This window comes from Lonchura striata, chromosome Z (genome assembly GCF_050655825.1).
Source record: "Lonchura striata isolate lonStrDom1 chromosome Z, ASM5065582v1, whole genome shotgun sequence".
In the NCBI taxonomy this organism is placed as follows: Eukaryota; Metazoa; Chordata; class Aves; order Passeriformes; family Estrildidae; genus Lonchura; species Lonchura striata.
In genome coordinates, this window is record NC_140740.1 from 49626337 (window position 1) to 49648826 (window position 22490).

The 22490-nt window shown below is 41.6% G+C and overlaps 1 protein-coding gene across 4 annotated transcripts in view; it reads right to left on the minus strand.

Annotated features, from left to right (window-relative positions):
• NADK2 (NAD kinase 2, mitochondrial) overlaps window positions 1-22222 on the minus strand; it is a 32464-nt gene extending 10242 nt beyond the window's left edge. Inside the window, exons 1-6 of one of the 4 annotated variants that reach the window (XM_085567900.1) lie at window positions 21825-22222; window positions 6839-6927; window positions 6434-6522; window positions 4806-4887; window positions 3410-3493; window positions 261-397 (exon numbers count right to left, since the gene is read on the minus strand). In XM_085567900.1, coding sequence (XP_085424026.1) covers window positions 261-397; window positions 3410-3493; window positions 4806-4887; window positions 6434-6522; window positions 6839-6927; window positions 21825-22175 — 832 coding nt within the window. In that variant the 5' untranslated portion in view covers window positions 22176-22222. Of the gene's footprint in view, window positions 1-260; window positions 398-3409; window positions 3494-4805; window positions 4888-6433; window positions 6523-6838; window positions 6928-21586; window positions 21725-21824 lie in introns of those variants that run through there. The other 3 variants (XM_021551832.4, XM_021551841.4, XM_085567901.1) reach the window with 3 other exon arrangements.
• Between the last annotated feature and the right edge of the window lie 268 nt (window positions 22223-22490).

The following is a 22490-nucleotide window of genomic DNA, read 5'->3' on the forward strand; positions in this document are numbered from 1 at the left end:
GACTTTCACATCTAATACCTTATTTTCTTGCTGGTAGTCCAAGACTAGCTTTTACAACTCTCAATTAACCTAATTTAAAAGTTAGCATGTGTACACAAACACATGCTCAAGTAGTCACAGTAACTCTAAGAGACAGCATTTTAAAGAAGATACAGTATTTTATAGCAGGTATTTCAAACACTAAAACTTTTACATATTTTTATCTTCTATTCCAAGTTATCATAGCAAAGTGATTATATTATTGTCAGATTTTAACCTACTTTGATCCTGGAATCTTTCATTTATGTGAGCCCGGCTGTGCTGCTCTTGGCTTAGCTGCTGTTCATGTAAATCCACTGGGGTTGTGTTAATCCCAGTTCCTTCAAGATACAGTCGGATTCTCTGCCGCCACTGCCACCTAAGAGAGGCAAAAAAAGTCAGTATGAAATATTCATTACAAAATTTTAGATAGGATCTGACAGCCTCCACTCTCAAAGCAGAACATCTTAAGATTAGGAACTAAATATATTCAAGTTTTATAGCTTCCACTATAACTGCTAAATTTAAGAAGATAGTAATACTTAATCATAGATCATTATATTTATCTACTTGCCACCTATTATTTTTTGCATTTGTAAAATAAGAAGACACTGGTCAAAAGTAGCCAACAAAGATTGTATGTAATAAACTCCTTTTGAGGCATGTAATTTTAATATGTGAATGAATGACTGACTGATACAATGCTTTTAAGAATAAAGAAGTCTCAAGAATTTCTACAGAAACACATGCTGTATTTTTGACATCTTTTGTTTGTATTTGATATGTCAAGAAAAGCAGCTCTATGCATCCCTTTATATGTAAGGCCCCAAGTATCCTCTCATTTTAACCTCTCCTGGCCTAGGAATTTGGGGTGCTTAAGAGGAATTCTTTTAAAACAAGAGAAGGCTATAAAAGCCATGTTACAACATTTTGATTTTTAAATTTTTCCTAGAGATATAAATTTGTTTTCCTCTTACAACCTAAGATATTTCATAAAACAAAATAGCAATAGTTTTGACTAAGAAAGCAAATCACAAGACAGTCTTACGAGCACATCTTTTCCCTGTTCATACTGTTGACACCCCAGTAACAGTAACCAATTTTTCCTAAAATTACAAGAGACTTATGCTTTATATGACTACTTTGCTAGTTTTTCCTCTAGTCATCTTTATGGAGACTTATTTACACATCCTATCTGCTGTATGATTTTAGGTAGTCATGCAGAAAGCATGCAGTGAGTATCACTATACTAGCCTCCTTACAATGCTCATGGCTAGAACATGTCACATCCCCCACAAAATTAAGAAAATGTACCCCTATTAATACCCCTATTCTGAGAACCTGCTACAGTACTGACCACCAAGATAAAAAAACGCACCTAGTCTGATATAGTTTGTCCTTTATAAATCAATAATGCTGGTTGTCTCATGGATTACAAGGTCCATGTTAATACAGATTGTTGCACTAACTGATAAGTCAGGAGTAAGGGGGAAAAGCTTATTGCCCTTGTCCAGTTTCTGGCAATGTACAATCCACTAGAACTCCAAAATACCAGATGTCCTTCCAGACAAGGATGCAGTTACCCAAAGACTCAGTAGGTTTGCTTAGGGCCAAACAAATCTAAGAACTTTCAAATGAATCATCTGATCATGTCCTTGCTTAAGAATAAAGATCCTGTTATTTCAGAAAAATAATTAAAGAAATCCTTTCTGTTTCGCTCTGGTGAGGTTTCAGCTCCATAATGGGCAGGAACAAACATATAGCTTTGTTTCCATCTAAACATCAAACTCGCCAAATGTCAAGGGAGGTTATCTGAATAAGCATGATGAGTTTTACTTTAGCAAGAATGATGGAGACTAAAAAGCTTCTGTTTTCTAAATCTTAGCATATGTGAATAGAAAATACCTATTCCTTTAGCAATAAATATTGAGACTCCTACAGTTATGATCCTGGCAACTGTATTAATTTAATTTCAGAACTATTCTATGGCACAAATACAGTTACACTTCCAAGTTAAAAATTTAATATGCTAGAAGTATAAACAAAACTCAATTGCTATATCTTTTCATGAGTGACTGGTTTCTGTTTGATAGTTTATCACAAAAATATTCTGTAAATTTATTATATTACAGAACAGTGTAGTTAAGTAGTTATTAAAAACTCTTCCATAGTCTGTCCTTTAAAATTCAGTTTGTTCCTTTTAAAATCAAGTGAGATTATTCTGTTTTAAGAATATCTAGTACTGAAAACATCAAGTTATATTCAGCATGAAGAAATGTTGGCCCTACACTAATTAGTCAGCAAAATTTAAGCCACTTTATCTCAACCACCAAAACCCCAGATGCAACACACTGACCATTTCCTAACTGTACATGTTTCATTAGCTTCTATTCTTATGGCCATCACTGTAAAACAGTGTTGAGTCCTTGTCCTAGGGTGACGTTATCCCCAGTTGTCTGTTCTGTTTACGGTGGATATTAAGTTCTGCACCTCTAAGACAGGTTCCAGGAGTGAAGGGGAGATAAGAAGTGTCCAGTTTGTCTGCACAGACTGCACTCGCTTCCCTGCATTCCTGCTCACAGACTGCAGTGTCTGCAGCACAGACAGACAGTGGGACAGAGCTCTCCTTTGCTTTTAGTTCATTTTTAGCTGGCTGAGGCAGAGAAGTTCCCCAGACTGTGACTCTCTTTTTTCTTGTAACTGCTCAGCCCTGCTCTGGACTGAAAACCCAGAAGAGCACCGGGAGCTCAGCCTGTGGCCCACCAGGGCCGGGACACGGCATTCCAGCCCAGGAGGGACGGGTGAGAGACTGAGCCAGCCCAGCTACAGCCCATGACAGGACTCCCTCTGAATCTGCCATCTCTTCAGAGCAGTGAGAGGTTCCATTGTTTAACAGTGTTCATTTTTTCATGTTTCTGAGTACTTTGCTTGTTAAATAAACAGTTTCTTCCACTTTTCTTGAAAGAGAATTTTCCTCCTGAACCAGCTGGGGGAGGGGCAGCTTGAGTTTGCTTTCTAGAGTGTTTTCACTTCAAAAGTTTCCTCCAAAATTTGCTCTAAACAAGGACAGTCCTAAAATACATAAACAAATATACCCCTTATAAGAATTCAGCTCCTCATTTATGAATTTACTAAGTCAGAAGGGAAAATCAATTAGTGCAGGTCATCCCACAAGTTTTCTTCTGGAACTGGCAGTCACTTTTGTCATTTACATTCCTGTCTCACTTTTCACCCAAAAATTCATTTTTCAGCATTATAAACATCTACACAGAATTCAAAATTTGAGCCATTAACATTTTACTAGGCTTCAGCTGCTTCTTAGGAATTGCACATGATTAGGGGTTTCCCAATCCCTCTATGTTTTTGAAAACCAAAGATCAGTGAATCCTACCTGAACTCACCACGATAAAGCTTCTGTAGTGCCTCAGGAAATGAGTGTGTGTACCTCACAGGCAAGCACAGGTGACCTTCTGATCTGGTAGCAAAAAAATGACAATGAAAATTACAGTATTACTGTTCCGATTTGGTACCTTTGGAAAACAAAACAAAACAAATCTCCCTATGTGTTACACCTAGCAAAGCTACACTTCTTAGACCTTTAGGAATCTCTACTATTCTTCCACAGTACCACATCAGTAACAACACACTGCTCTCAACTCCTGGAGTCTGTTTGTCTGAGACAGGCTATTTCTCCCACATTTTCCCTAAAAACTGTCTGTTCAGCTAATAATCCTGCAGGAGTGTGTAACCACTAATATAGCTCCTGTCAGCATTCTAGGCAAGCAATTTAAGGTTCATAAACCTGGCAGGTGAGGGGAAAAAACTTTCTCCACTTACACACAAGTTAGCAACAGCTAAGCAACATGCCTAAGATCAAAAGAATCTCTTCTCAAAACTTGAACACTAAACACTGCTCCCTTTCATGAGTAATATGTGAGAATTCAAAGGCACTTGTTATTCGAACCCTACTAGCCAGGCTTGACAATGTAGAATAGCTACTCAGATCATCTGAAAAGTTTTAGAAGAGAAGATATGAAAGGAATTAAACTTCTTGACCACTACTTTATGTACTAAGAATAAATTAACCGTCAATATGGAAAAAGCAGAAATATCACAAGCAGAAATCTAAATCTGGACTTCTCAGCAAGCAGAGCCTTGGTGAATTCTGTGTATCACTTGCCATCCATTTGAAGGTAATACCAACCAAGCAATCCTAACACATTGCATCTACTGACCTGTACGATTGATGTGGGCAGGTGGGTGCAGCTTGTGCAGAATTTATACTGGGACAGCTAAGTGCCAACAATTGGTTCAGGAGTTTTCTGAGTTATTTCATGGTTTACATTAAAAAACAACAGCAAACTTCTTCATCTGAGGCTCTACTGGATCCACCTTCTTCACAAAAAATTAAGGTTTAGTGTGTTCAGGCACTACACTTAGCTGCTTTTACCAAGTCCTTCTTCCTAAGTTCTGTACTGTTATCTCTAGCCTCGAACTTCTGGTTAGTAATACAAGTTAACTAGCTACAAGGGCTGCTACACTGGTGTGTGAGAACATCTGTGCCACTGTAACAAAGGCATGATCATCCAATACTACTCTCATATGAGACAGGATAACTCCTGTGCAAACTTCTCTAAAAGAACAAGAGATCCCCTTCGTACATTACAACCCACTAAAACAGACATTTATGCTGCCAAATGCTACAGGTATGCCTCATGTACCATGAAAACAGATGGATAGTGGGCCTAATATTAAATAGAGCACTGCTTTACCAAATACATTTTTACCTTTCAGGATCAGTATTTATTCCGATGACTGGTTTAAATTTATCAAAGACCTTACTGGCTGCTAACAACATTGTACCATCACCTACAAAGGAAACAGATCAAAAGTTAGTTTCACTTCACATTCTAGTACCCCAAACAGAATGTACTCCAGCATTAGTATTATGTGCATTTGTATCAACAACAAATAAGGCAAGCTGGAGAAAAATACAGTGGGACAAAACTACTGACACCTTATCCAATAAGAGTAGTGACAACTGAATTTGAGATGGCAAACACAAGTGGAAAAAGTACAACTTATCTGACAGCTATACATGCCCAGGCAATTGAACGTGGCAGAAGCAAGCTTTAAAAGAGATTTATGGGAATTTCTGTACATTTATCAGCAGGCAAGAGAAATTTTTTAGCAAAAGCAAATTTAGAAAGTATTGCTAAACAAAGCCACAAGAGACATGAAACAAAACCAAATGTTACTGTGAGTCACATAAAAACAATGACTTTAGCTTCACCCCAGTTGTCCTCCTAAAAGGCAATTTAAAGGTCTTATTTGGCCCCAAATAGGCACACTTGAAAAAGAAGTTCTGGGTAAGTAGAAAGCTCAGAAGTAGAAATCTTTAAATGTACTTGTTTCCCCAGATATTGGTATTTTTTCCTGTCTGATAGACAGAAAAAACCCTGTAGCCTCATTCAGTCTTTGCAAGAAGACATAAGCTCTGAACAGCACAAAAACATAAAGCTCTGAAGACCTCAGATGATGAATTACTTCCCAGCTGCTTGCCTCAACCATTTTCCCAAATTTTGCCAAAGACAAACTGGCACTTTGGGGAAATTCTTTGAAATCCACAAGAGTATGACAGGATGCTCCAGGAATAAACCTTTCTACCCATTCTTCATGGTGATCATGGTGATCTTCATGGTGATTGCCTAAGGGCAAACTGGACTAGCAAGAAGAGAGAAAGCTGTGGTCAAGCCTATTTGCCACAGATGAGTGAACACTATGTCAGAGCCCAGCCACACAATGCTGTATTTGCAGCATATCCCAAAAGTAACACTGAATGAACTGCTGCAATCCAATATTAAAGATAAACAATCAGGTTAATTGCTCTGTTGGTTCATCTGGAAAACACTGATCAGTGGCACAAGATGCTCAGAAGCTGCAGACTTTTTACCTGTACCATCCAACTTGATACGCCAGTCACTGGATTAAGTGTGAAAGCAAGAAAGACAGTTTGAGCAAGGGGACCATGAGGTAGTATGTTAATCTACACCTCACATCCCAAAAAAAACAATGACTAAGTTTTAGGGCTACATAAAATTACATTACATCAAGATTTTTATCCTCATTAGTTGAAAACTAGAGTAAACTCCACAGTTTATATTGTTTCACACATGAAAAACTTTTTGAGTGGCCATGCATTGGGATTCACTTCCATGGGCTACTATTTTACATAGTAGAGGTAGACAAGATGGTCATAACCATTGTTTTTTGTCAGATTTTCTGAAAATTAGATTAGAAATTTGTTTTCAGAATGTGCATTATTTCCAGCTGCTTCAAACACTGCCAAGTATTTCTGAGAAACAGACCCATTAAAACATACTGAAACAAATACTTTCCTTCCATAAAGTCATACCTCCTGCTGATATAACAGCATCTGCCCACCGAACTGTCTCTTCATTATACTCTCGACGCTTAACAAGACGAACTTCTATCCTTTCGTTCCTGTAAAGTTCAGAAGAAGTCTGAATGCCATTCTGTATTGTTCCTTGTCACAGCCTTCCAAAAAGCTGTCATGCAACTAAGGAATAATTACAGTCATATTTGGCTTAAAAGTATTTGACACATAAATCTTGTACTACTTTCTTGTTTATTTTCAATATGATAACAGAACATGTTTCAGGAATGACTGTTCATATGCACCCCTTTCTTTTCAGTACTCCCATTTATTAGCATTTGTAATATGAGGCTTCCTTTTGTTTCATACAATCCATGGATATTTGCAGTATGTCTGAAATCCTCAACATCCATACATTCTTACCGTAAGCTGTCCACAACATGCTCCACATTTTTTGTATGAATGCGATGCCGCTCCAGCAGACCAGCATAATTAGATCCCTTCAAGGCAAGCTGTAAGACACAAATGGTATTTGTAGAAGTCAAGTAAGAAGTAAGAAGTTAAATGCTCTTGAGCAACGCAAATAGAAGCTATGAAAAAGCATGTTATTTTCTCGCAGCAAAGATACTGTCTTATAAGCCTTCCATTAATTACATTTCTATATACACAGCAGTTGGGTTAGTTGGGTTATATCGACTAGTTCATTAAATGAGTCAAATGGCCACAGCAGTCAAGAATCACAGACTACACAAATACGCAAACAAGCATACTACATTGACTTCCATGCAACTTCAGACACTTTGCTCCTCCTGAATCTGCCAACTGATTTAAAGTCTACACGAATCCGTACAGTTACACTGTCATGTGCTGAAATACCCAGTTAGCTCAAAATTGTGCTGTAGAGAAGACAGACAACAAAAAAAGCAACAGGAATGACATTTAAAGCCTGAAACACCTCCAGCATTACCCTTGAAATTGTGTTTGAGCTAAAATGGAAGACTGCCAAGTGCTGACAAAGATGACATTTTCTCTGCACCAAAAAAAGCTTAAGGACAATCTACCTAATACGTTTGATACTGTTCCCTGGATTTTACACCACATTTGCCAAACAAGTTGATAACAATAACAAGACCAACTGTGTAAGTGCATTCTAGTCTCATCCTTCCCGGAAACTGGAAAATTTGAATACTTAATTAATCTCAACATACTCTTCAGACCAAAGAAACATTTTGCAGTTTATATAGATATAGTCATAAGCAGGCAGGTGAGATTACTGACTTGTTGCAGATTAGTTTTGCAACAAGTTTTTGTGCGAGTAATTCAGTCACCATTCGTTCTTTATCTTATTTAGCAAGGGGGGCCCTCATCTGGGGCCGGCACTGCCAAATATGCGTGCGCATGAAGATAAAGAAGGTGAAAGAAAATGGGTGCAAAGGATGTTAAGCAAAAGGAGTCTATAAATACATTAATGGCGAAAGTGATCCTGCTTTGAGCAGCAGACTCCTGATCCTACTTCTAGCCTGAATTAATCTATAATTATACTGTCACTGCTTCCTTTTCCCTAAACCGTTGAAACCAATTTATCAGCAGAGAAACAGAATTTCTCCTTGAGTTTGTCCAGAGGAATTAATCTGTGCCAGAAGCTCTAAACAGGCACTTCCAGCAATTTATTCAAGTGCCTTTATTCAAAGTTTTATACCATTCCAATAGAAAGTTGTGCCAGACAGCCTTGTCTAATCCCATTTTCATAGACTTCTCAACTCCAGAGAGAAGGGGAGAGGACTCTCAGAGTACGACAACTGAATTCAACCACAATCCAACACCCAGGAAATTAAATCTTTATTCATGTGACACCCATTCATGTCAAGAAATCCAACCATAAGCTAAGCATGTAAGACAGACTCAGCACCAAAGTAGTTACAGACAAGAATGTAATTGGCTGCTCTGGAATTGCATTGCTGTTCCACTCAGTGTATTTACAATTAACTTGCAGGAACAAAATCTTCAGGTGGTCATAGAGCTGGGATCAGGAAACCACTTCCAACAGAGACTCACAGGCTGCCTGGATGTATCAACAGCACTAAAGGAAGACAGTGGGAATGGATGCCTGACAGCCATGCATGATCACACCCAGACACAGGTACGTGGATGATCAGAAAACATCCAGAAAAATACTGTAGGTTTTTTCAAAGCTTGCTCACATTAGTTTACTGGGATACAGGGTGTTATGTCCCATTAATTGCCTCACACACTTAAATTCTTTGATTCTATTCCGGAGCTACAATGCCTGTGCACTCCAGATATCTCTTGGTCTTGCAGAATCCATAGTGTTCCACTGAGAACTTGATCAATACCCTGGTGGGTTCTGGGGAGCAAAAGATTACACAGGGCTATGCTAGTTACAGCACAGCCCATTGCCAGGTCTGCTGTCAGCCTCCCATCATCCACCTGGAGGGGAAAGAAAAAGGTAGAAAGGAAAAAAGGAGGTATTTGCCTCCCACAAATATCTGTAGCATAGGTCTAATTTGCTAGAAGAATTTTCAATTGCACATTTGAAGCACAAATTCATCTTACCTTACCACAAGAACAAATCCACAATCAAACAAGTTCCAAAAAACACCATTGCTAAAATCAAGGTTCCTCTAGAAGTATCTGCAGTGAATGAAACAGAATGAAACAAGCACCTGACAAGTAGACTGCTGTGGCAGCACACTTTTTTCAGGCTGCTGTTAGTTCCACACAAAACAGAAACCACAAACTCCTATCTTGCAATTTTACATACCTCATTTATTTGAATAATTTGTCAGCATGCTATCTTTCAACTTGATGGAAGAGAGCTTTAATCTCATAACAATAATGATATACTAATTCTCTGTGTGATCGTTTGCAGGTTTTTGAGCCATCAACATCAGGGGTAAGCCAACACCCAGCACTTCCCTGGCATCACCAGGAAAGAGAGGAATGGGAAGTGCCACTGCTATGGAACAGAGTCTGTTCTGTAATTTACATTTGCCATAACTGAGTTAAATTATTTCATCAACAACTTCAGAAAACAGAAGAGGTTGCTCAGCAAATAAACTATCAGTATTCTGACAATTGCACGAACCATTTCAGCAGCACTGTGGTATAGGCACTGAATATACAACTGTCTTATTTGAATTTACCTCTAGAAAAAGTAAGCACACATTATTAAGCAAGAAAAACTAAAAGTTAGGGCCTTTAGTTTAAATGGCTGTGCTACACTTATGGAGTTAATTGTCCTGATTTACAAAAGGCTCCAGAGATTACAACATTCTGTTCATCTCCAGCCTCATCTCTCTGTGTTCAGAGATAACTTGGAAGTTCATTAATCTAAAAGCTTACAAAGGGGAAGCCCAATTGAGCCTGACCACAGTCAAGTATATCCAACAGCAACACTAATCAGCAGGCTGCTCTCACTCAACTACTCTGAAGAACCAGAGAAGTGCTGACAGTCCTTGTAGTCAGAAGAACAGAGTCACACAGTGGCTGAGCTAGAATGGACCTCTGGTCCAATCTCAAGCCCAAGCAGGGCCACCTGAATCCACCTGTCCAGATCCAGGTGGCTTTAGAAGATCTTCACAGATGGAGCCTCTACCACTGGGCAAACTGTGCCAGTGTCCAGTCACCCCCACAGTGAAAAGCTCCCAGTGTTCAGATGTACCTGTATTTCACTGCCTCTGCTCCTGCCTCATATCCAGCACCCGAGTGCCACACTAAAACTACGACAAATGCTGCTGCTTGGAAAGAGGTTTGCACTTAGGGCAAAGTGTAAGACCGAACTGAGACCAGCACCTGCTTTTTACTTCAAAAGTGATGAAGACAAAGATCAGGCAGTCCAGTTGCTGTGTGCATGATCACCTCCCTAAAGAGCCTTGAAGACACTTGGGATGTACAGACAGCACAAGGACAGTCTGACTCCTGAGCCCAGTCATCAGACAGGCTCCAAAATCTATGCCAGGCTTGGGTTCTGTCAACTGACTCCTCAAAAAGGCACAGAGGTATTAAATTCTGCATGAAGACAACTTTCAAGCTTTTCTTCCTTTGGAGGAAGCTCTGATTTACAATTAGGCCTGTTAATCTGAACCTAATACTACACAAAATAAAATGCATTAATATATATACAAGAGCTATTCTAGCAAAAAAACTGCATTAGCATTTGAAAACAAAGACAAATTGGACAAAAATACATTCAGGCACAACTTCAGTAGTAGTTCTAAACCTCACAGCAGAAATGCAATGAGAAATAGGTTTCCAGAAGAGCTTGTAATGGAAAACATACTCAGGGGAACAGAACATTTCCTATGAATGGAGCTATTTTTCCTTAGACTGAAGGAGAAAAGGTCTAAATCAAATATCTAAGAATAGCTCTTCTTGAATATCCTGGCCTGATCCTTCCTTAAGGAAATTATGTTTTCTCACTAAGTTCCTCTAATAGTCACTTATTCAAGGGACTTTTGTTTGCCTTCCTTCTGTAGGCTCAGCCTGCAACCTCTGGCAAGTCCCAACTCATTTGGTTTAAACTGTACGTCTGCTGTCCTCTGCATATTTGCCCTGCAGGAAAAATGCTGCACAACAAAGACATGGCTTCTAGACACAAATACAGAAGCCAAAGCAAAGCCAAGTAATATCAGAATACTCATTGTTGTCTACATATGTGTATTATGACTCTTGATTTAGAAAATGGGAAAAGAAAAGCCATAGCTGAGTCCTACTGGCATTGCTCATTAAGCATTAAGATAAAAGAGTATGGTCTCTCAATACAGTAACATGGATATAGTCTGGAGTGAAATTGTCAACTAACCACCTTCTGCATCTCATCCTAGCAGAATCACAGAGTGATCTGAGTAGGAAGGGACCTTAAAGATCATCTTAAAGAGCTGAGTAGTTCCAGCCACCCTGTTCTAGACAGGGACACCTTTTACTAGACCAGGTTCCTTAGAGCTCCATCCAATCTGAACTTGGACATTTTGAGGGATTGTGCATTCACAAGTTCCCTGGGCAATCTGTGCCTAAGCCTCACCACCTCCACAATAAAGAAGGTCTTCCTAACAGCTAAGCTGTATCTTCCCTCTTTCAGGTTAAATTTATTTCCTTCATCTTATCAATACACTCACTGACAAAAGGTTTCTCTTCAGCTTTCCTGTGGAGTCCCTTCAGGTACTAGAAGGTGCTATAAGCACTCCTCGGAGCTTTCTCTTCTCAAGGCTGAACAGCTGAAACTGTCTTGTCCTCACAGGAGAGGTGCTCCAGCCCCATGATCATCTTTGTGGTCCTCCCCGGACTTGTCTAGTAAAATTAAATGGAACTTTTTCAGATTAACTTTGGCCTTATATGAATGCATATATATTCTCACTACTAGGCTTATGCCTAACCTTTATAGCACTAACCTTCATGCAGTCTTAAACTGCACGAGGGTGAAGCTAATACCAATCACTTCTTTTACAACTATTGGTCATTGAGGAGTTAAACTAAATGTCTGACTAGAAAGAAGGAAAAAAAAAAGGAAAAAAAAAAAGAAAAAAAAAAAAAAACTAACAACAACCACAAAAAGCATAGATCTAGAAACAATTACTCTTTCAAATTTCCACAATGAACTTGCCCACACATGCACCCCAGCTGGAAAACAAGAACAGATCACTGCTTTACAATATACCTAATTTCTACAGAAAGAACCACTAAACAATACAAATGGATTTAGAGGTCAACAGCTGAATAGAAAAAATTTGAATTTTAAAACTCAAGACAAAAATATGATGAGCACTAACATAACAGTCTGTTTCTAAGCAGAGTACGGCATTTTAAGTCCTGTATTTTCAGAAATTGTCTCTTGAGATTTAACCACGTCCCAAGTATAACCAAAGTTAGTGTTCAGTTTTGTTCTGCTTAAAAGAAACAAGATTTTGACAGACTTATAGAAAAAATATTTTTATCAATACATTAAGGTTAGAACTAGAACAGCTCTGAATATAGGATATGTATCAAGCCATACACTTCTCTTAGTGCTCCTGACTAAATGTGACCTCCATTAAAACTTCCTTAATTATCAACATCAAAGATTTTCAATCTACAGGCAAGTAATTATCCTATGTTATAGTGCTAACTAGTTAAAATAAAGCTTGGTTTGTCATGCTAAAACCAAATGCAGTTTTACTCACATGTCAGGCACACACTAAACTTCGGGATTTCTTAGGAGCTCTAATGAAATATTAAGCTTCTCTATTTCAAAATGTAAAAACAATCCACCTACAAGTACATGGGATTAAAGCATGGTTCAGCTTCCGAATCTTAAGATAATAAAATGCCAACAATAAAATACATAAACATTGAGCAGCAAGCCTTAGCAGAACTTGCCCAACAGGAATCTGTACCTTGGAGACACATTTCATGTGTCTTAGGAGAAATGGGTCTCCTAGGCAGGCACAGCAAGCTTGAACCACAACGCTGAATGGTTAGTGTTTTTTACCAGCCATCAGCTGGAACTGATGGGGGAGCTGAATTTGGTGATTGTACACAAATGATACCAAGGTTTGGACATAACACTAACTTTCACAAGTAAGCACAGGATAGCACACCTACCCTTGATTTATAGCAGAAAGTAAGTACCATTTCTGAACTTCAACTGCTGTGTTCACACCCATGACAGCACATTTGCTGACAACACCAAGACATGGTGCAGCTGATACTCTGGAGGGTGGAGGTGTCACCCATGGGACCCTGACAGGCTTGAGGGGTGGGTCTGTATAAACCTCATAAAATTCAACAAGGCCAAATGCAATTGCACTCAGGTGGGGGCAATACCAATACTGGCTGTGGGATGATGGAATTGAGACCAGCCATAGAGAAGGTCTAGAAGGTGTTGGTGAATGAACAGCTTGATATGGCTCAGCAATGTGAGCTCACAGCCCAGAAACACACCCCAGGCCCTGTGGGCAGCAGGGGAGGGAGAGGATTCTGTCCCTCTGCTCTGCTGAGACCCAGTTGGAGCCTTGCATCCAGCTCTGGGCTCCCAGCACAGGAAGGGCATGGACTTGTTGGAGTGAGTACAGAGGAGAGACACAAAAATGATCAGAGGGCTGGAGAACCTCTCCTGTGAAGACAGGCTGAGAGAGATCTTTAATATTCCTCCTTTCACGTAAGTTGCTTGACTTCTTAAAAGGGGAAATGTGGTCTAATTGTTCTTGCACTAGAAATAGTAAACACATGATCACATTTCATTGCTTGGCTATAGCTAAAGACTCAAGACAGTAAGACAACCATATTTAGGAAAAAAAACCTAGTAAAATTTAAGTATTTATTGAAAAATTCCAGACTTGCTGAATTTGAAAAGTCACTGACAATCTGGTATGTTGACCCTGACTGGCTGGATGCCAGATGCCCACCAAAGCTGCTCTTATCACACCCTTTCACAATGAGATAGGAAAGAGAAAATATAAGGAAAGGGTCACAAGCTGAGATAAAGACAGATTACTCAGCAGTTACCATCAAGACTAAACAGACTCAGCTTTTGGAAATGAACCAAATTTATTATGAATCAAAATCTCATCAGGATAATGAGAAGTAAAAGAAATCTTAATAACATCTTCCCTCCATTTATCCCTGCTCTCCCTCCTTTCCCCTCAGCGGAACAGGGACATGAGCATGGGGGATACAGTCAAGTTCATCTCAAGTTGTTTCAGACACTGTTCAACTAGAGGAGCTCTTTTCCCTGCTCCAGCCCGGGCGCTCTCCCATGGGAGATAATTTTTCAAAAACTTCTCCAGCGTAAGTCTTTTCCATGGGCTGCAGCTCTCCACAACTGCTCCAGTGGTCCCCTCCACAGGGTGCAGTCCTTCAGGCACAGGCTGCTCCACTGCTCCTTGTCCTGCCAAGGAACCTGCTCCAGTGTGGGCTCCTCTCCACAGGCTACAGGTCCTGCCTGGAGGGCTTCCCATGGGATCACAGCCCCCTCAGGCAACCACCTGCTCTGGTGTGGTTCCTCCAGGGCTGCAGGTGGATCTCTGCTCCCCCTGCACCTCCCTGTGCTGCAGGGGCACAGCTGCCTCAGCATGGGCTGCACCAGGGGCTGCAGGGGAATCTCTGCTCTGGCTCCTGGAGCAGCTGCTGCCCCTCCTCCTTCACTGACCCTGTGTCTGCAGGGCTGTTCCTCTCCTCTCTGAGAGCAATTACATTTGTACAGTATTTTTCCTCTCTTAAATATGCTACCAACTGAGATGACACTACCACCTCTAAATGGCTTGACCTGTGCCAGTGACTTTCCATCTTGGATCCAGCTGGCATCAGCTGTCATGCACAGAGGAAGCTTCTGGCAGCTTCTTACAGAAGCCACAGCTATAGTCCTCCCCACTACCAAAACCTGGCCACACAAACCCAATACACTCAACCTTTTGATAACAACAGGGCCAGTTTCAGTAGAATTACGCTTGCAGTAGAGTTTGTGATTAGAGTGTACAGTAATACAGTGGATTAACCCATTTTGGGATACCCAGCTCCTTTAAGGGCCTGAAGTCTAGCTCATTCAGACTTGCACAAGTGCTCTGAAACCCTATCTAAAGTAAACCTTACAACCAGTCTCAGTCAGCAGCTGCAGGTTCTGAGTGAACTTAAGTTGCACTGGCTTCTGATAATTAATTAGCTAAAAAGTCCAATCCATAAATGCATAGTTTACAGGAAGGCTTTAATAATGAATATTTACTTTAACTAAAGCATCAAAGAAACCAATTAGGTTCCTGAAACAAACTCCTACTGTGGATCAGAGGTACCAAGGCTCAGGTTTAAATCTCCCATAAGGTCTTAAACATTAATCAAGTTTTCCAATAAAACTATTGCTCAGCTACAAGTCATAGCATTAAATCCAATTCCTCCTCCTTCACAGCCTGGATTATTACATATTATACAGGCTCTAGCCACTTCTTTTAAAAAAATGTGCTAAGTTAACCAATGAAGTAAGTCACTACTTACCACATAAGAAAGACAAGAAGGCATTATCTGAGCAGCATACTGACTGATTTACTAACTTGCTGTCAATTGACAGCTCAGTAGTTTTCCCAATATTGTTCTTTGCTATGTTTCTACCAGTTTAGGCTACTTGCTATGCTTCTACCAGTTTGCTGCATCACCCCTTATACTGCAGAAGTCCAGAGGACTACTTCAGCTAGGAATATTTTTTCTTTATATTTTCCTCACTCTCTTCTTCAGTAATTTAGACCCCCCACTTTCATTACAACATCACAGCAAGCATTCAAATGCTGCTGTAGACTCATGTATCTTCTGTAGAATAATAACGACTGAGAAATGTATATATTGTAGCATTTTGTATACCATTACTTCTGTAATAGCTGACTTAACTGCAACATTATGTTCCTGAAGTTTTACAGAAATGCTGCTTTAGGGCAAGAGTTTGATGCATACATGAAAAAAAGTTAAAATGCTATGAACTGTTTTCTAATTGTTCATTCACCACATTGAAGCATTATTGCCATTTTAACCACATCTGAAGAATACACACAGTGGTTTGCAATTCAAAGGCTAAGGCACAGCAAATTGTTGTTTCAACTATAAACAGTGGTAATTGCTTTCTTCACTAACAGATTTCTAGAAAACCTGTGCAATCCAGGCAATTCAATTACTCTCATTAATTCAGCACGAAACCTACATGATGCTGTAAATTACAACTAATGAAGTACTTAAAACCAGCATTAAAGTCACTTCCAAGAAGCAGCCTTCTTCAGCTATATAAAGCATAGTATGATTGGTGATATAGTCCCAGAAGTTTAATTTAGGTGAATTACACTGGAATGCCCTACTTTTATATGTGCTATATGTGCCTGAGCATACTTGAATGGTGTAGTGGAAAAACAAATCTTATGGGAAAAGTAATTACTATATTGCATTTATTTCCATCATTTTCCCGACCCCTCTTAGAATAACAAAACAGGAGAAAAAATATAATAAAGCAGATGCCAGTACAGTGACTTAACACTAATCCAAATACATCAAATTTCAAAGGTAAAGATAAACAAATGCACACCATGTTTGTGTAACTTGAAAAGTGTTTATACCCATCTCAGTTTCCAGTGGATTAGCTCAAATTTTTTTTTTTTTTTTTTTTTTTTTTTTTAAAGTGTCTTTATATAAGCCTAGTGGACTATAACCTGTGTCTTGAATTCTCTATGCTTCAAGTCACTAAACTGAGTCAGTACTTCTCCCTCTTTTCAGGATAAGGTAGAAAATAGTAGGGTCCCAACAGCTTTAAAACACTTTACAAGCTCTGTAAAAGAACAGACACTGAAAAAATTCACATTACAAGGTGAGAAGAGATGGGTAGTCTGAATTCAACAGAACAATGAAAAACTTCAGAGTATCACCTCATTCATTAAGGAAGTTCTATTTAGAGATACTACCTTCAAATATACCCTGTACATCTGGATCCACAAGAGGACGCAGGGTTAAATGCCCTCATACTTACTGATTTTCAGAAAAGCAACTTTTTTTTAGTTATCTGCTAAATTAACATATTTTATTTTAAAATTAGAATTTAGTTGAACTTTGAAGTTTGCATATTGCTTTTTCATTCTGCTGCCTTCTTTGCATTTGCAGAAATCCCAGTATTCTGAAAATATTTGAGTAGCACTTTCTAGATAAGTGTTTGAGAGGATCATAGGCATCAGTACTGAAGCACAGTCCTCTAAACCAGAAATCTAAGAACAAAATACCTGGATATTTTCCAAAAATACCATCTTCAGGTGATGGTATAAGAGATACAAGCCTGTAACACTAGTACCTAGGAAAAGTAATTCAGAAGTGATACTAAACTACTAAATGCAAAAAATAGCAAAGAATTTTTCTGTAATTAGAACCAAAAATCCATCACCTATCAAGTTAAAGGTAAAACAGTACATTTACCACAAAAGGAATTTTCGAAGAGACATGAAAACTTTACTGCAGAGGCTAGCAACAACTGGTGCTGTACACATCCAAAACAGGAGCAGGAGGGTGGGAGAATGCACTACATACACCCCCCACACAGCTCTACGGGGCTGTTTCAGCACACAACACAGGAGCCCGAGCTGAAGCTCATGTACCTGCTGGGCAACACTCCTTCCTTCCTTCCTTCCTGGCCAGCCCTCCTCAGGACATTGCTGCTGCCCTATGCATCACCTGTGCAAGTTCACATTGGCCTCATTCAGGGGAGGCAATACCCTGACAACAGGTTACCTCTTCACTACCCAGACACTAGTTTTCTATAAAGCTGTACGAACTTCACATCACTGAGATTACCACCCCTAGCAATTAGTTGCAGTGGTCCAAAAGAGCCAAAACTCGTTCCAAACCTCCAACTTATTCTCCCTACCTTCCCCAAATAAAGACACATAAACCAGCCACAACAGAATATCAACTCTAGTCCACACTGAACAACTTCCTTCCAAGTAAGACCATGACAAACATACATTTCACAGTTCTAATTATCTCTGAAAATGTCATCTCATACGAAAAGTTATTTGGACAGGTAAATTGTTCATCTTCCCTAAAGACCTTAGAGCTGTGAGAAGTCAGCAATTTACCAAATCTGCACTATCAAACAAAACAAAAACCAGAAGTCAGGAAACAAGTTCTATCTATTACTGGGGCATTATATTCTCTTAGTTTACATAAGGACAACAGCAGTGGTTTCCTCTGCATGGATTTACGGAGAATGAAATAAACAGAACATGAAATAGCCCTCAATATTAGTTGACTTGATCATTCATTTTCGTAACTAGTCATATTTAGGTGCTAATCCCAGTAAAGTAAGTCACCAAAAATACAAATTGTGATTACTTCTGGTAAGCAAACTGTTTGTAGGGACTTGGGAGAAAGATTAGTATAACTTTAGGTTGGTAATTGCAAGTTTTAGAAATCCAACAGCCCCTTAAATTTCATAAAGCAAAGAGTGTTTAATAGATCTGTGAAAGTAGCCCTTGCCCTCCATGTCTCCACCATTAGTTTTGCCCTTCTGATGTCTGGACTGCTTCTTTACCTCTCCTATCTCTGTCTGCACAGAGAAAGAATTCTGGAATTGTGACCCTGCAGCTTTGACTTTGCAATATTTCATAGTGTTTGTATAATACAACTCATTTGGTGTCCCAAAGTAAGGCCACTGAAAGGTTTAAACTACAGGTGCCCAGGGCCTTTATGGCTTATTAAAAATGTCAGCCAGTTACCCCCATTACTAGTATTTGCTTACTGGAGGATATCACAGATAATAACTACGATATATAATATATCTATAATAACTATATATATAATAACAATATAATAAATATATACTAAGATCCATATCATATTTTAGTACACATTGGTGTATGCCAATGACTGATTTTCAGCCTCCTTAAACATGGGACAAATCTCACCTCATTAGAACGTGTGTGTGCCCAAAGGCACCACTATTTCTGCATTAAGTTACTTAACTGCATATTCAGCCTTAACACATAAGAGATACACCAATTGAAACACCTATATTCAGGACTGCTCTCCCGTCTTGGTGATCAGGCAGAACTGATTAAGCCCACAATTTTCATTAACTGTGCTATACTGATATCTGAGGTTTCCATGTACAGAAATCAGTTATCCTCTAGAAAAGTGCAAACGTCTCTTTTGCGCACAACAGGCAGGCAACAAGCCCAGGTATGGTTGCTCAAATAGAAACTTCCAACACTGCCTTAAACTGAATTTCTGCATTTCAGACAGCCAGTGTCCGGCCATCTGAAGGTCCATGACAGAAGATGACAGCATCATGCTCTTCCTTTGGTGCTGGCTTCCTTACACCACGAGCCTCCTCCAGGATCACTCAAGCCTGAGCCCCTACAATGCAACCCCCACCACCAACAGGTCTGGGTCAGCCAGCAGCTCTGAGCATCAAAGGAGCCAAACCTCTCCTATGTTCTTTTTGTTTACTCTTTTCCTGCATCCCAACCTGAGGCCTTCACATGAACTCAACTCCTACCCTGCCTTCTGTGTGGGCCTTTAACACAACTGAGCTGCAAACCCAAGGACAGTGTGCCTGGGCTCATTTCTGAGACCAGCTGCCTTGGAGCAGCTTCCGAAGCCTCCCCAGAAGAAACAGAGACACAGGGAGCATGGACTGCAGCTAACACCAGGGAGAAAAATGCATCATGTTCCCAAGCTGCCCACAATGGCACTGTGGGGGAAGGACATTTCACAGAAATCACTCTGCTACAAAGTGATCTCCCCAACAGTGAGGATAAGATTCTTCTGAATCTTCACATAATATATTCAGTGAGGCTGCCATTAGCTCAGTCTGAGGAAAAAAAATCTGACACCAGAGTCACAGCAGAATGCAAATACTGAAATTTTTACAGATTAGCTAAAAAATTTAAGAAATGGGCAGCAAAGAGAATTCCTTTACTCTCTTATTTCCTGTTTCAAAAACAAAATTCTGCAAGACCTTTTCAATATGTTCTTGCAAAATCTTTGTATTCCTGCCCATACAGCAAGAGCTTGACTCCATATTGCTACACACACAGGCAAGTTGGGCTTTGTCTACCTGGCGACACTAAGTTTTATCGCTGCAATTCCTCACAAGGCAGTATTTTAATGGGAAAGGTAGATGTTAAAAAAGCACCAGTCCTAGAAAAGTCCTAGAATTGTCACAAATACCAAGAATTATTGTCTACCTGTAAGTTTCTCCAAAAGGACAAACTCTAAGGTGTTTCTACAACAATTATAATCACCCACTGAGTTCATAGTTACTTCTCTAAAAAAGCACATTCACAGGTTACCAATCATTCAAAATATGCATTCTCATGAGAAAAGAAACTGCAGCTAACACTACATTCAGTCATGAGCACCTTAAAGGATGTGCAATGCTGCTCACTGATTCAGTGTCCCAGTCCTGCCTGTACAGAGGCAGCTAAGGAAAAATAACCTAACAAACCCAGTCTGCTTTTCCTGGGCTTAGCTGCACACTGAGGACAACCTCTATACTCAACAAGAAGAAATAACTTCTCAGAAATAGCTAAATGAAAAGAAAAAGTCTTACAGTTGAGCTGTGAGAGACCCTTTTTTTCCCTAACCACGGTATGAAAGGAAGTACTGGGACACCTCAGCAACGGGAAGCTACATGAGAATCAACACAGACTGACATTCAACTTGTTGAACTATGACTACACAGCTATACAAAACATGTAAAAAATATGTGGACAGGAATTCCATAGGAGGTAGATGACCAACTAAAGCACACAGACATTGCTGTAGATATTGTACATTTTACCCCAATTCTTTACAAAGCAAGGCTATGCAGTCATTCGTCCTTGCTACATAAGTTAAGCACATCTACCAATTTAATCCAAACACTGCAAACTAACAGAGCTCTAAAACAGTAAGTTTTAAGCGACCAAAGACTTGCCAGACACAAACGAATGTGTGGATAAATTAATAATATGAGCTCATGACATGGACTTCAGACTGCTGGCAGCCAAAGTAACTCCTGCAGGTACCACCTTTCAGCCCACCGGTGGCAGATGAACACTGGAAGGCAGCCACCAGGTAAAGGGAGTACTGGGTGAGGTCACTGAGCCTGATGGGGATGAAGACAAGACACTGGGTGCACGTATCAACTCTCAGAGACACTTGCTTTCCTTAGTATACCTTCAGTAATGGACCTTTACATTAAAGGTTCCTTAGAGACTAAAGAAAAAGGCTTTTCTAAAAACTGTAACAAGAAGGGTGGATCTGAGAGAGATCTGGCTGTGTGAATGGAGGAAAATACGTAAGGATGGAGTAAAGATGTGAGGCAAGAAAACGGAAGAAATGCGCATCAGTCCACGCTACGACACAGAGGGGATTTTTTGCAACACTGCCCTTTCCTCAGCATGCACTTCTCTAATCTTTATACTACATACAGTAAGAAAAGGACTGCAGTTTACTGAGGGCCGCTGGAATCCCTCCAAGGGTAAAACCCAAGCTCAGATCTCTCGGCAGCCTGCAAGCGATGAATGCCCAGCGGCGCCACTCGTGCCCCTCTCCAGGCCGCGCCACTCGGCGGCTGCATCGGGACCGGGGGCCGGGGAGAGGCGGCGGGAGGGCAGAGCCGCCGGCAGCGGGGGCAGCGCTCGGCCTGAGCCCAGGGACAGCGGCCGCGACCCCACTCACCTCCACGGCCGCCAGCTCCGCCCGACCAAGGCCCGGGGAAGCACCAGGGACACTCGGACACAGCGGCCCGGCGGCGCCCTCGGAGCCGGGTATCACCCCGGGAGCCGCTCCGATGTCGGGCATCCCCCCTGTCATCCCTCGCCGGAACCGGGCATCACCCTGGGTACCCCCCACCCCTGCTGCAGCCCCGCGGCAGCGCCCTCGGTGGCCGGGACCGCCGGCGCCTCCCGCCGCTCACCAGCTGCTTCAGGTCCTCCTCGGAGAGCCCGGCGTAGCGGTACCGCTGCTGCTCGAACTCGTACCGCGTCGTCTTCACCACCACCGCCACCCGCGACGGCCGGAACCCGCCCCCCGCCGCCCCCGAGGCGCACGGCGCGGCCCCCGCCGCCCCTCGCCCGGCCGCCGCCGCCGCCGCGAAGGGGCTCAGCCCGCCGAGCGCGAGTAGGCGCCGGTGGGCGCCGCCGAGCAGCGGCAGCCACGGCGTGGCGGAGGAAGCCGCCGTCCGCTGGTGGACCAGGGCGGAGCACCGAGCTGCCGTCCGGCCGGCGAGGCGGATGCGGCCGCAGGGGAAGCCCCAAGAGGAGAACATCTCCCGGGCTCTGCGCCGCTCCCCGGGGCGGGCGCGGCGCTGCCGGCGGCGGCGGCTGCGGCCGCTCTGCGGCGGCGCCCGGCACACATGGCCCGGCCGCGCCCGCCGCCCCGCCCTCCCCGCGCGCAGACGCCAGCCCCGCCAATCGCGAGCTGCGCCGCCGGGTACCCGCCCCTTCTGGAGGCGGGGCCTGAAGCTCTCTCCGGCGCGTGCGCCTTCCCCGGCCAACCGGGGCACAGCGCGCGGCGCGCGCGCCCCGCCCCACGTGCCGGCGAAAGCCTCCTGCGCATGCGCAGATGAGGCCGCGTCGCCACC